The sequence below is a fragment of the Callorhinus ursinus genome, unplaced genomic scaffold, assembly GCF_003265705.2.
Source record: "Callorhinus ursinus isolate GAN/ISIS: 27379988/994484 unplaced genomic scaffold, GSC_fseal_2.0 scaffold4, whole genome shotgun sequence".
In the NCBI taxonomy this organism is placed as follows: domain Eukaryota; kingdom Metazoa; phylum Chordata; class Mammalia; order Carnivora; family Otariidae; genus Callorhinus; species Callorhinus ursinus.
Genome location: NW_027397066.1, coordinates 123,885,462 through 123,900,078, shown reverse-complemented (window position 1 = coordinate 123,900,078; position 14,617 = coordinate 123,885,462). Strand labels below are relative to the sequence as shown.

At 46.7% G+C, this 14,617-nt stretch overlaps 2 protein-coding genes across 7 annotated transcripts in view; one reads left to right on the top strand and one right to left on the bottom strand.

The window, feature by feature from the left end:
* The window catches only part of NR3C2 (nuclear receptor subfamily 3 group C member 2), a 330,847-nt gene extending 323,929 nt beyond the window's left edge, over window positions 1–6,918 (top strand). For all 5 annotated transcript variants that reach the window (XM_073892336.1, XM_073892338.1, XM_025874290.2 and 2 more), the window contains exon 9: window positions 4,210–6,918. In XM_073892336.1, coding sequence (XP_073748437.1) covers window positions 4,210–4,365 — 156 coding nt within the window. In that variant the 3' untranslated portion in view covers window positions 4,366–6,918. The remainder of the gene's footprint in view (window positions 1–4,209) is intronic.
* Window positions 6,919–12,780: 5,862 nt separating this feature from the next.
* Window positions 12,781–14,617, bottom strand: part of ARHGAP10 (Rho GTPase activating protein 10) — a 338,204-nt gene continuing 336,367 nt past the window's right edge. For both annotated transcript variants that reach the window (XM_025874287.2, XM_073892334.1), the window contains one exon: window positions 12,781–13,517. In XM_025874287.2, coding sequence (XP_025730072.1) covers window positions 13,429–13,517 — 89 coding nt within the window. In that variant the 3' untranslated portion in view covers window positions 12,781–13,428. The remainder of the gene's footprint in view (window positions 13,518–14,617) is intronic.

Genomic DNA, 14,617 nt, shown 5'->3' with positions numbered 1-14,617 from the left:
AAACCGAGCTATCTCCCCCTCAGGTTAAAATTTTATGGAAGTATAGTTGACACACATTATTAACATTAGTTTCGGGTGTGCAGCATAGTGACTGGACAAGTCTACGCAGCTACCCTCTGTCACCATCCAGTGCTGTGTGGGCTGTATTCTCCGTGCTGCACCTTTCGTCCGCGTGACTTCATTCCATAGCTGGAAGCCTGTATCCCACCCCTCTTCATTTTGCCCATCTCTCCACCCACCTCCCCTCTGGCAACCATTAGTTCTCTATATTTATGGTTCTGTTTCTGCTCTTTGTTTATTCATTTGTTCTGTTTTATGGATTCCACATAGGAGTGAAGTCATATGGTATTTGTCTCTCTCTGACTGGCTTATTTCACTTAGCATAATACTCTCCAGTTCCATCCATGTTGTTGCAAATGGCCAGATTTTAATCCTTTTTTATGGCTAATATTCCATTTTGTGTGTGTGTATACACATGTCCTTTTTTTATGGCTTATCCTTTCTTTACGTATAATCCATTGTGTGTGTGTGTGTGTGTGTGTGTGTGTGTGTGTGTATGAACACTTGGGTTGCTTCCATATCTTGGCTATTGTAAATAATGCTGCAATGAACATAGGAGTGCATATATCTTTTCAAATTAGTGTTTTCATTTGGGGGAGGTGAATACCCAGTAATGGAATTACTGGATCACATGGCATTTCTATTTTTAAATTTTTTTGACAAACCTCCATACTGTTTTCCACAGTCACTGCACCGGTTTGCATTCCCACCAACAGTGCAGGAAGGTTCCTTTTTCTCCACATCCTTGCCAACACTTACTATTTCTTGTCTTTTAGGTTCTAGCCATTCTGACAGGTGTAAGGTGATACCTCACTGTGGTTTTGATTTGCATTTCCCTGATGATCAGTGATGTTGAGCATCTTTTCATGTGTCTCTTGGCCATTTGGATGTCTTCTTTGAAGAAATGTTTATTCAGGTCTTGTGCCCCTTTTTAAATTGGGTTATTTGGTTTTGGGGGTTGTTGTAGGAGTTCTTTATATATTTTGGATATTAACTCATTATCCAATCTATGATTTGCAAATATTCAATAGGTTGTCTTTTAGTTTTGTTGATAGTTTCCTTCTCTGTGCAAAAAAAAAAAAAAAAAAAAAAAAAAAAAAAACTTTTTGTTTTGATGTAGTCCCAATAGTTTATTTTTGCTTTTTGTTTCCCTTGCCTCAGGAGACATATCTAGAAAAATGTTGTGAAGGCCAGTGTCAAAGAGGTTACTGCCTACGTCTTCTAGGAGTTTTATATATTCAGGTCCTACATTTAGGTCTTAAATCCATTTTCAGTTCATTTTTATGTATAGTATAAGAAGGTGGTCCAGTTTTCCCAGCACCACTTATTGAACAGACTGTGGTTCCCTGTTGTATATTCTTGCTTCCTTTTTACAGGTTAATTGACCATATAAACATGGCTAATTCTGGACTCTTTATTCCACTGAACTGTGTGTCTGTTTTTGTGCCAATAGCATACTTGTTTTATTATAGCTCTGTAGTATATCTTGAAATTCAGAGTTGTGATGCCTCCAGCTTTGTTCTTTTTCAAGATTGCTTTGGCCACTTGAGGTCTTTTGTGGTTCCATACAAATTTTAGGATTACTATACTTCTGTGAAAAATGCTTTTGGTATTTTGATAGGGATTGCATTAAATCTGTAGATGACTTTTGGTAGTATAGACATTTTAACAATATTTCTTCCAGTCCATGAGCATGAAATACCTTCCCATTTGTTTGTGTTGTCCACATTTTTTTCATCAGTGTTTTATGGTTTTCAGAGTATAGGTTTTCCACTTCCTTGGTTAACTTGATTCCTAGGTCCTTTATTTTTTTTTTTTGGTACAATTTTATATGGAAGTTAACATTTTTTAAAATCCTCTTCTACAGCCCTGCAGGCACCCCACACAGAGGGCCGTTGGGGACAGGGAGGAGGAGAGATCAGGGTGGACTTAAACTTGGTTCTCTGTGCCTGCAGCTGGTGAACAGAGCTCTACCGCCGCCCACTGAAAGGTGTGCCCTGCAGTCGAAACTGCCAACTCATTCATGGCACCACATCCGGAGACTGGGGCTCAGCATGGCTTTTAGCTTTCATGGTCACTAGCCCACCACCTTAAAAAAAAAAAGAAAGAAAGAAAGAAAGAAAAAAGAAATTTGCTATCTCAGTTCTAAGAATCTCTGTCCTGGAAAGGTGAAACACAAAATTCTCCTGTCCCTCGATTTATAGAAGGGGGACCCAAGGACACCAAATTACACAAAGATGACCCAGAGCAGATTTTGCAAACTGTGTCCCATAGAGAAAAAATGATGTTGTATGTTTGAAGGAGTTTGGGACCACTCGGGAAGACAGAATCGGGGGTTTTACCAGCAGTACCTCTCAACATTTTTAAGAACTGACATCTTCTGTCCCAGTTCACTCATTCAGTCCTCTTAAACAACCCTGTGAGGCAGATATACCCCATTTTACAGATGTAGAAACTGAGACTCAGCCTACAAGGCAGGTGCCAAGGTGAACGTGCCCAGAGTGGACAATGGCTTGTGCTGTTTTCCAGCTTGTTTGGCCCCAGTGTTCTGTGCATGAAGAACACTTACCAAAGTTCTCAGTCCTTGGAACCTACTTAGGGAAATGCCCCTCTTAAGACTGCGGGCACATACAGGCACAAACAGAAGCACCGGCTATTTTTCCTGATGACATTTTTTTGATTTCTGGTTTGTGTTAAAGGCCTTTAACTGTGCAGTTATTTACTGTCCTTAGGGTTGCTAATTAAGTTAAAAAAAACTCTGAGGAAAAGTTACAGATGTATTTTCACCAGAATCATTTTATTAAGACGAGAGTGATTTTTATGGCATGTAATATTGTCTGCTTTAATACAGTGGGAAATAACCAAAACTTATTTTTCGAATTAATGATATACTGCATTTGTGGATGGTTGTTTTGTTAACTTACAGAAATGGGAGTTGTTCAGGTCCAGGAGGATGGAAAAGGTCCTTGGGCCAATCAGGCAGGGGAAATAGCTGGACAGGCAAGTAGACGCAGAGGTTGTCCTTGCTGCTTACACTCTCTCTCACCATCAGGCTAAAATAGAAAGTGGTTGAGAATGGATAAGAAACACACACACACACACACACACACACACACACACACACACACACTGGAATGTTATTCAGCCATGAGAAAGATGGAAGTCCTGCCGTTGGCGATAATATGGATGGAACTTGAGAGCAGTATGCTATGTGAAGTCAGGGAAAGATGATAATACTGTACGATATCACTCATACAGGAAATCTAAAAAAGCCCAAACTCACAGAAATAGAGAGTAGAATGGTGATAACCAGGGGATGGGGGAAATGAGGAGATGCTAGTCAAAGGACCCAAACTTCCAGTGCTGAGCAAATAAGTTCTGGGGATGGAATGTAGAGCGTGGTAATTTTAGTTAATACTGTATTATGTACTTGAAAGTTGCTAAGTGAGTAGACCTTAAATATCCTCACCACAGAAAAAGAAATGGGAATTCTGTGACACGATGAAGGTGTTAATCATTTTGCAATATATAAGTATCAAATCAACCCATTGGACACCTTAATCTTACACAATGTTACACATCAGTTATACCTTAACAGAGCTCAGGGTGGGTACTGAAAAGTCTCAACCCTGCCCGCAGCTCAGGGTGAGCAGCTGGAGGAGGGAAGAAGGGGGCGGGGCCCACCCAGGACCAGAGGGAGCAGAACACATGCCTGCAAAGGTTTTGTGGCCCTGCCCCTCACCGTCCTGGGCCTCTGCCGTGCAGGCCCTGAGCCGGCACCCAGAGATACAGGTGCATGCCTGCCCCACTGAATCCACACATTTATGAATGAGAATTTGGTGCGAGCAGTTCCGTGTCCCAGCCCCTCTGAACTCTACCTAACCCCGTGGCCACCGGGAGAGTCAGTATTCGATAGTTACTCAGCTCTTGGCCGAATCTGTTGTGCATGAAAGGCGCCTTCCATGACAAGTGATGTGAGCACCCTTCCTCCCCGAAAACAGACGACTTAGCCAAGCCAGGCAGCATCACAGATGCGCGTCCCTGGTTGGATCTCTGAAGGCTGCTCGAGCTTACGCCAGAGTTAGGACGCAGCGGGGTGCGGGAAAGGAAAAGAGGCCCCCAATGTCATGTCCCCTGTCTGTGTTGCAGCTGGTGAGCGACCTGTTGGAATTCTGCTTCTATACCTTCCGAGAGTCCCAGGCCCTGAAAGTGGAGTTCCCCGCGATGCTGGTGGAGATCATCAGTGACCAGCTGCCAAAGGTGGAGTCCGGGAACGCCAAGCCCCTCTACTTTCACAGGAAGTGACGGAGGATGTCTTACCAGGAGAGCTTTGCCTTAAGTTTCCCCATGCTGTTCTACACCCACCAAGGACCCAAGAAATCCGATTTTTAACATGTGATGGTTGATTCTTACTTGTTCAGCAGTTTCTCAAGTTTAAAATCATGTTAAAGGTTTGGAGCCGGGAAAGCAATGTGACATGGATTTGGCAAGACCTGAGCAGTCGGAAGGATTCTTCCCTCTCCGATCCCCAGCGCTTAGAAACACGTTCCTGTTCCTCTGGATGAAAAGCCATATCTAGTCAATAACTCTGATTTTGATATTTTAACAGATGGAAGTTTTAACTATGCCATGTAGTTTCTGGTATCGTTCGCTTGTTTTAAAAGGGTTCAAGGACTAACGAACTTTTTAGAGCTTACCCTCGGTTGCACATAAAACGTATAGTCAATATGGGGCATTAATATACTTTTATTTAAAAAACACAAAAAAAGAAAAAATATATACAGATTCCTGTTGTGTAATAACAGAGCACGTGGAGGGGAACGGCAGCCCCCTCGGGGGTTCCTGTCTGCCCACCGTCTTCTGCATCACTGGTATACACACCCTTAGCGTCCATTTATTATTTAATTAGAACAGATAAGATGTTAAACAAACAAATGCCTTGGTTTCAATTTCTAGTATCTATTGTGTTGGCTTTACAAATAATTTTTTGCAGTCTTTTGCTGTGCTGTACATTTATGTATGTATAAATTGTGAAGGACCTGAACTAAGGTGTAAGGAACTTTTGTAAATGAGACACATACAAAAACAAAAACAAAAAAAAAAAAACTTTAATGGTTGATAGGATGAAGGGGAAAGTATTTTTGAAAGAATTCTATTTTGCTGGAGACTATTTAAGTACTATCTTTGTCTAAACAAGGTAAAAATTTTTTTTGTAAAGTGAAATGTTCTGCATGCATAATGAACCGTTTACAGTGTATTTAAGAAAGGGAAAGCTGTGCCTTTTTTAGCTTCATATCTAATTTACCATTTTACAGTCTCTGTTGTAAATAACCACACTTAAACCTGTTTGGTTGTCTTTAAGCCTTTCTACTTTTTCTGTACTTTTGTTTTGTCTTTGGTCTCGTGCTGGGGGTGTTCATGGGACTCGAGCACATTCTCCGGCTTCTGCTCCATTCTGCGTCCATTGGGGAGCGATGTGCTGTGGCGTCTGCAGCTCCTCAAAGGTGTCATTTGGCGCCACATGTGAGCGAAGGTCCTGGGAGGGCCTGCAGCTCTAGGAGAGCGGCCTCTCCTCCTGCTTTCCTCTTGAAGCAGAATCCGCTGTAGGAGCCCAAGGTGGAAATGCGATGGCCCAGAGAGCATAGTCGTCTCGTTCCGTCTTAGAAAATCGCATTTCCTCCTTTGGGAAGGAAATGCCAGGCACTCTCTACATCTGCAGAAGGTGACAGTGTTCACTTCTGGGCTGGGAAAGGGGTTTTACACTCCCGAACTGGTCATGGGGACACGTAGGCTGTTGCAGGACGCACCAGGAAGATGCATTTTGGCACGGTTCGGTCAGAATCGCGTGGAGACCCACGATAATTAGAGGGTTTTTAGATTTTTAAAATGTAGGTTTTAAAAATTTTATACATAAACAGTTTTGGAAAAAAAAAAACTACAGATCATATAAGCAAGACAGTGGCACTAAAATTTTTAATTCATTAGTCTGTTTGGCACTGATGCAATTTATGGCTTTTCTCTTGCCCCAGATCACAAACCTATCTATCTTTGGGGAAACTTCACAATATGATTGCACTAAATAAACGACTTCGACTAGAGGCCAAATTAATCTTTTAAAAGTGATAATCATCAGGTACTCAGTGAAATCGAAAAGCTGTCGCTGGAGAAGCCCAAGGCCAGGGGAAGGCAGCATTGGGATCCACACTTTTCTCCAGGGTTCACCATGCAGGCAACATTACCTTGTCTTTCAGAAGACACCTGCCTTATGCAAGGGGGAACCTGTGAAAGCTGCATTCAGAGGGAGGAGTTTTTCTTAACATAATTTGCAATTTCAGTAATTTAATTTATAGGCAGATCTTTAAATACAGTCAACTTACATGCACAGCAATATGAAAGCCACACTTGGAAGGTGATAAATACACAGCATGCAGACTGGGAGTTTCTAGAAAAGAAATGGCTTACGAGAGCAGCTTTTAGGTCAGACTTACGTTTTATGAAATTGGAATTTCAGTGTAACCAGGTTTGGGATGGAGACAGTCTGCATCAGCTCTTTGTATTAACAAAGTTACTGGCTCTTTATGTGTCTCCAGGTAACTTTGCTTGATTAAACAGCAAAGCCATATTCTAAATTCACTGTTGAATGCCTGTCCCAGTCCAAATTGTCTGTCTGCTCTTATTTTTGTACCATATTGCTCTTAAAAATCTTGGTTTGGTACAATTCATATTTCACCAAAACTTCATATAATTAAAAAAACACTAAATTAGTTTAAAATGAAGCAATTTATATCTTTATGCAAAAACATATGTCTGTCTTTGCAAAGGACTGTAAGCAGATTACAATAAATCCTTTACTTTAATCACCTGTTGTTTTGGAAACATTTCATTTGGATGTCTGTAGGAACACCTGGACTTTGTGCCCCTCCACATCTTGAGAACGGGAGCTTCCACCTACATCCAAGACAGAGTAACATTTTTCCCCCATGTTAGAGCCCCCCCCCCCCCCCCCGTTAGCCACATGTTAATTATACTCTTTGGGGACTGATTTGATGCCTTGTTTCTTACTGCTAATAACATGTGGGTGACTAAAACAACCTGTAACAGTTTAACAACAAGTACTGCCCACCACATAGCTGCTAAACACTCTATGCACGTTGCCTTTCTCTCTACAGCCACAGGGAAGCTTGATCGTTTGTCAGCCTTTGAGACTGACTTGAGTAGACCAGATGTCCCATCTGACTCCACAGTTCTTCCACTCAGTCCTCTCTTGCTCCTTTACTCCGGGGTCCTCTTGGGCCGACGAGAGACTCCACTCCCCATAATGCTTCTCACACTCCTTACAGGCTGCTCCTCTTGATTTCACTCATTAATATGGACCACAGAAGAGCAGGAAACAATTATCAGCTCATCTTAAAACTAGAAAACATGTAAAAATCAATTCAAGTACATTTTTAACCTGTCATTTAACTGGTGATCATTCAAACTATTTGCTTCCAGAAAGAGAAGACTAGTTGAGCATTAAACAAATTCAACTTCATTTTAACATGATAGGAAGATTTCTGAACATAACATGGCCATTAAACACAGAACGGGAGAAAAAAATGTTCTAAACTTGAGAATCGGGTGCAACAAATTTGTTTATAAAACATCTATAAATGCAGTTAATTTTTTCTCAAAGTTTATGGAATTTGACCTATTAAGGGGCAAGGCTTTTCACCAAGGCCCCTAACTTTAAATAAAAGCCATCTTAGGCTGTGAGCCCTCTGAGACGAGCAGGCCACACCAATGTGCACCCTTAATTAAAGTGGGTGCCCTTTCTGACTAGAGCAGACTCATTCTTGGGACAAGGGTGACTCTAGTTCTAAGAACTTCTAAAAGTGCTCTCGGACGCAAAAACTCCAGCGGCACATTGAGGAATCATTAGCTAAGAACGAAGTCTCTGCCACTGAGACAGCTAGCCACTGTACATGAGAGCGGTAGAAATTATGCGTGGTGATGCATGTATAATTAGGTGTTTGTTTGCTTCGGTATACTGAATGCCCCTCAAGCAAATAGAAAACATTGTCCCTTTATGTTCAAGTCAGCGCTAACATACTTTTTATAAACTGCAAGTGTACACAGACTGAAATGATTACAGTATCTCTGGCACTTTAATTTCAAGTCATCCAATTGTTAGTGCAGCAGTTTTCTTGGAAATCAAACAGTGGCTTCCCAAACAACACTGGAGAAGTGATTAGAATATGAACTGAATGGTCAGCACAGACCAAGACTATACCCAAAGCAAAGTGAACCGCGGGGCAGAGTGGCAGGTAGTTAGCTGCAAAGCACCCCAAAATGTAGTGTTTTAACAACCACCTTTTATTATTTCTCCTGAGTTTACAAATCAGCTTGGAGGGTCCTGCTGATCTGGACCAGGCTTGGCTGAGTCAGCCCTAATCGTGCTTCTGTAGTTAACCAGCAGTCGACTGGTCTAGGATGGTTTTGCTTTGTGTGGCTTCTCATCCTGCAGCAGGCTAGCCTGGGCATATTTCCATGGTAAAGGCAAGGCACAAGGTTCTAATAAGAAGGACAGTGGAAAGGTACAACACTTTTCAAGCCTCTGATTGCATCGTTTCCTCCTGTTCCACGGGCCAAAACTGGTTACAAGGTCAAGCCTAGAGTCAGCATAGGAGGCCTCCACAAAAATGACATGGATTCAGAGAGGGGTGAAATTTAAGATCATTAAATCAATCTACCACTCGCAATTACTCTGATGCTTTTTCATGGAATTGATGTTGCCAGGACAGCAGTCTCCAGGTTATCCATGGTCTGAAAAACCCATTTCTTTGGTTCTTCATGCCCTGGGCCAGCCTGGTCCAGAGAGGGTCACAGCTCCTGTGAAGACTGGCTGAGCTGGGTTGGATCATGCTCCTGCTGCTCTCTGAGTTGTTCTGTCTGCAGTGTTGCCTCATTTGCTAAATCCTCCAAGGAAGGAGAAATCGCAACACCAGCACATGGCACTGAGCTGCCTAAATGAATCTGGTATGTTAACTGTCCAAGTCCAAAGTGTGGGTCTCCTGTTGGGCAAAATGCGGAAGTCTGCTTTCCAATCAAGCTGATCTTCTGATAGCAAGAAATTCCCCAAGGTATTCCTCCAACGAGTAGATTGAGACACTTTTTGCAGATGTGAGCATTAGGAGGATATGTCAGGTGACCCAAGTGGGGTAGCAATAAATTACTGCCCAGGCCAGTGAAGGAAAAAGAATGCTAACAAGCTTCTGAGAAGGCATTTGCGGAGCCACGCGCTCCTGGAATAACATCTCTGGACAAGAGGAAGGAAGGAAAGTTGTGTGGCTCAAGAAGACTCAAAAAGTCATGGAAAACATCTGGCTGAGAAAAGGAGTCACCAAGACTGGCTTGGAGAGATTGGAGGGGAAACATAAGAAAGTGAGAAGGGACTCAGCACCGAGGTGAAGAGGAAACAAAGACAAGGCCAAGATGACAGAGGCAGAGTATGTCCTTGGGAAGGCAGGGAAAGGTCAGACAATGTAGAGGGGAAGACCAAGCATTGGCCTTTGGAGAAGGACCTGGAGAAAAGCAGCGGGTGGCTGGAGACAGGAAGGGGGGTAGAGACTAATTCCCACCACCAGGCCACCCTGCCGGCTGCCTGCTCCCATCTCCACTTACTGAACTGTGTTTCCGGCTGCGCACCCCTCAGGGACTTCACGTCACCATGGGTCACACCATCCCAGTGAGGTCGGTAGTACTCTCTTCACAGAAGCAGAAAGAAGTCAAGTTCACTTGCCCAAGGTCACCAAGGTATAAAACAGTGAAAAAGGGTTCAAAATAGGTTGTTTTTAATCAAGACTCATACAGGTAGCCACTGTATTAGTCCCCTGGGAATGCTGTAAAAGGTATCACAAACTGTTGGCTGCAAGTCTGAGATCGAGGTATTGGCAGAGTTGGTTCCTTCTGAGGGCCGTGAGGGAGGGATCTGTTCCACACTTCCCTTCTTGCCTCGTGGATGGCTGTCTTCTCCTTACGTGTCTCTTCACGTTGTCTTCCTTCTACGTGCGTCTGTCTGTGTGTCCAGATTTCCCCTTTTTATAAGGATATCAGTCATATCGGATTAGGGCCCAACTGTACTGACCTCATCTTCACTAATTACACCTGTAACGATCCTATTTCCAAATGAGGTCATGTTCTGAGGTACTGGGGGTTAGGATTTCAGCATACGAATTTGGGAGGGGGAGTGTGAATCAACCCAAAACAGCCATTGTCCCCTACTGGCCGGCCCCCAGAGGCAAGATGGTACAGCAAAAAGAACATGATTAGCTGACTGAACCTGAGCAAGGCTCTTTGTCCTTGAGGGCCTCTATTTTCCCATCAATAAAATGGGATAAATTCTCCAGGCTCATTCAGTCACTATACGGAAAGAATGAGTTAAACATCCGTCACTGGCACAGAAAATCCACTGCTTACCCCGGCCCCCCGGCCCCGTGCCCCCAACTGCAGATGTTTCTGCTACTACAAAGAAAAGGAGGAGAAAAACCCCACAAGCTCTTTGGCTCTAATCTCACATGGCATCTTCTTTACAGGCACAGAGGTCTCCAGAACAGGCCCTTGGATGATGCAATCAGATGTGAGCCCCACAGACAGCCCCCATGGCAAGCAGAAACACAAAATCTGGGTGTCTGCTTTTGCCCAAACCTCCCTTGGGGACTCTCAATGAACACAGGCTGGAGGCCTGGTTTGAATGAGGTGGGCTGAGAGGCCAGAGCCCTGCTGATGCTCGGGGGACTGGCCACGCCCATGCAGCAGACACACAGAAACAAATACACCCTATTCCTCATCTGGGGAAGTGGAGATGATCTGCCGGTGTAAGCGAACACCTCACGATCCCGTTACTAAGTATATTCTGGGCCAGACCCAGAGGGGAGCTCCCTACCTGGACGCCTTGGCAAACCTGGCCACACCAGTCCCCGCTGGCAGAGGCAAACATCCCTGGCTGCCCCCTGGCGCTCCTCCCCGGCTCGCCACAGGAGGGGTCTGCAGGGCCTGGGGCTGTTGGGGACCTCGCACCCGGCATGTTCTGGGGCTTCGCGACCAGCCCGTTGTCACCCTACGGAACACAAATGGCCCCGACACCAAAGGAGCTAGTGACAATCATAGTGGTAACAATACAGGGGACAGCAGGTCCCATGAACTAAACATATACTACATGCTGGGCATGCCACTTGGGTTACATCATTTCAAGCCAAACCTCTGGCTATCGTTTTCTTTTTAGGAGGCAGAAACAGAATCACGGAGTCAATTTAATCGACCCAAAATCACACAGGCAGTCAGACTTAGTAGCAATTTCCTTGACCAAGTGAGGGGCGGTAAACACACTTTGGGGGTTAACAGCCGTTGGGCGGGGACCAGCAGGTAGGGTGCACCTCACTGTCAAAGATGGAAATTGCCCATAAGCAAGCCAATCAATCAGGTCTTGGTGCAGGAGGGCTTATCTGTAAGGCCCCAAAGGGATAAAGCAATTAGGAAAACTGCCAGGAGATCACTCCCAGCGCTATACTGAGCCCACTCCAAGTGGCCGGAGGTTTGCATTGTCCCGCAGAGGGCTGTCTTAAAGTGGGACACATCAGTAACTCTTCTCATAAACCAAATTCCCCTTCCACATCCCTAAGCAGGGGCGTGAGCAGGAAGTGATAACTCAGAAAACAGGACGCCAGGGCTGGCTGTTGTTGTGTGGCCCTGGGCTCCTCGGCAGTCCCAGCCCTCTCCTCTGGGCCCACAGGTCACTACTCTATTGCACTCAGACTGTCTTTTTTTTTTTTTTTTTTATGTAAAACATGGATGCTTTTCAACAGGCCCATTCCTCCCTCTACCCATCACCCCAAACTTGACACCCTGCATGGTCCACGGAGGTGACTTCAAACCTGATAACCAGCAAGCTCTCGAATCAGCTCATCTGGAGAAGAGGCGGTAGACACATCCTTCCTGTGGCAAATTCTCAGGAGCAAAGTCTGACAGGCTGAGGAGCCTCCCTCCCGTGGGGAAAAGAGACCTGCCAGGCCGCCACAGCAGGCCCTGTAGTGGGGCAGGCTTCAGAATCATGAGGCTCCTAAAAAGGAGCTCCATACTCCAAGGACTCCAGATCAGGGGACAAAGGAGAAGTTGGTTTAGTCTGTGCCTGGGAAGAAGGAGGAAGCCTCCCAGTGGGGCCCGCCCACAGCTGGGGTGCCATAAGGGGCAGGGTCATGGCTGAGACTCCTCCAGGAACGGTCTGGATGCCTGACCGGCCACCCGGCTGCCTGGCTTAATGCAGATGGAGAGATTAGCGCTGAGGTCTGGAAAACAGAAGGAATATGGGGTGGGGTGGGGACAGAGTAGTCCAGTGACGCGAGTTGGGAGGGCGGGCCTCCACGGCACGGATGCAGCTCACACACAAGCCACTGGGGGGCAGAGCCCCAGCCCCACTCCTGCTCAGGAGTCACACACGCCTCGGGGGGCAAGGCGTGTTCAGGGGGCCGGAGCTGGCCTTCCAGGAGTTCACACACCAGAGAAGGCTGCTGCCGTCAGGAACACGGCCTGCTGTGGATAAGCAAGGCTCCTTGTTACTAAATTCTACCCGTGGGTGTGTGCCAGCATCAGAGGAGAGGAATTTCTACACACCGGATGCCAAAGTGTAAAACATTACAGAGGGAATGCATTCCACGATCTCTTCCCCACATTATGACACACAAATCAAATAGTAAATTACATTTTATTTCATTTACAGAGAGCTTGGGGCAAAAAGGTGGTGTTTGGGAAACAGCACACAGGAGAGAAGCACCAACGAGAAGCCTGTTATAAATACGCCAGTGTGCTCTAGAGTGAAGGTGGGGCCCGGGGTGGCCGTCTAGGAAGGAGCATCTCTCCACTGCCCTCTGGGTTTGGACCCGTCCCCCGCCTGCCAGGAGCAGCCCCCTCCACACCCCATCAACCACAGCCAAGAGCACAGCCTGCAAACACCACCGTGAGTAAGTACAGTTCCCTTTAGAATCTCAGCAGCAGGTGCACAGTGGGCTGCCCAGTGGAGCCATCACCCGCGAGGGAGGCTGGGCAGGCCGAGGACTGGATAATTAAAAACTCACAGTCCGAAGTCCCGAGGCTTGACATATGAAAAGTCCATCCTGTTAATGCTGATGCTCTTCTCCCGCTCCACAGATCGATGCAGTTCCCGTGCCGGTACGTCCTCTGCCCCCGCCTCTGGTCGTAGGACCCCCTCCCTGCCCCTGGAGTGCCCATCGGTGATATGTAGTTCCTGTGTCCAGGTGGCTGTGGGTTCCGCCCTGGAGGGAGAAGGCAGGTTCCCAGGTGCCAAGGTCCACGTGGGGCCTCACCGGCCAGACACTAGAGCAGCTTGACGTAATTCTGTGGGATCAGCCCCCTCTTGCCATTCAGGGTCCCTTCTAGCCAGCCAGGTTCCCTTGAGGTTTGCACTGAAAAGAGAAATCACTTTTTAGCAAAATGCCCCCAAGTACTTCCTTCCTGTGGAATTCACTGCACCGCTGTGTATCTTAAAGGCTTGACCAGAAGAGAAGGGGGCCCACAGCTGGGCTGTCTGGTTACAAATCTGCACAAGCGATATTTATAGGATCTGCCCCTCGGCCACTACAGCCCCCATCATTCCTCCCGCAGCAGCCTCCTAACCGGTCCCCCAGCTTCTCATCTGGCTCCTTCCAATCCACCGTGCACAAAGGAGCTCAGTGAACTCTCTAGAACACAGAGCTGATCACCTTTGCTGGCATGTATAGGAACAGACCCCAGCTACTCCTGGTCGGGTGCGCAGACACCCGGTCCTGCCCAAACCCGCAGCCTCCCCTCTGGACTCTCTACCAGCGTGGTGCCTTCCACCTCGAGCACCTTCCCCCCACCTCTCCACCAGGTGGTCTTGCTCTCGGAGACCTCTAATGTCCTGACCTCTGGGCAGACGCCCTCGACCATTCTCAGCACTTCTCAGGCCTTGTCTGGGCACCTGTCTGCCACACAGGATGGGGTGCTCCTGAGGGCAGGGCCTAGGCCGCACATACCTGGGCGCAGTGCCTGGCAAACTGCTCATGTCCAGAAATATCCGTGACAGATACAGAAGAGAAGGACTGTGGGCAAGCTGCCACTCAGGCCTCAACCAGGGCCAGAAGCAAAGTGGCAGCTGTGTGCCAAGAGGGGAGGGGACCGGCCCGGAGCTGGCCAAGCCGTGCAGCTGCGATCGCCCCCCAGAACAACTACTGTGTATCAGAAACCCGTACACACAGACATGTGCCTACCACACAAAAGCTTCCGAAACAGTACTTCCCTCGCTGTGCACCGTGCACTCTTTATTCTCTTCTGAAACACTGACCGCAGCTCAGCAAATGGAGTTCATCACCCACTAATGTGTGGCAGCCCACAGTGCGACCTCCTCACGGCTGCTCCCTGGGCTCGGATGCTCCTCTCCCTGCCTAGGCCTGGAGGATGCCTCTTCACCCTGCAGAGAGCAGCTGAGGCGTCCCTCCCTCTGAGACCGTCCTAGCAGCTCCAGACTAGGTCAGAGCCCCAGAAA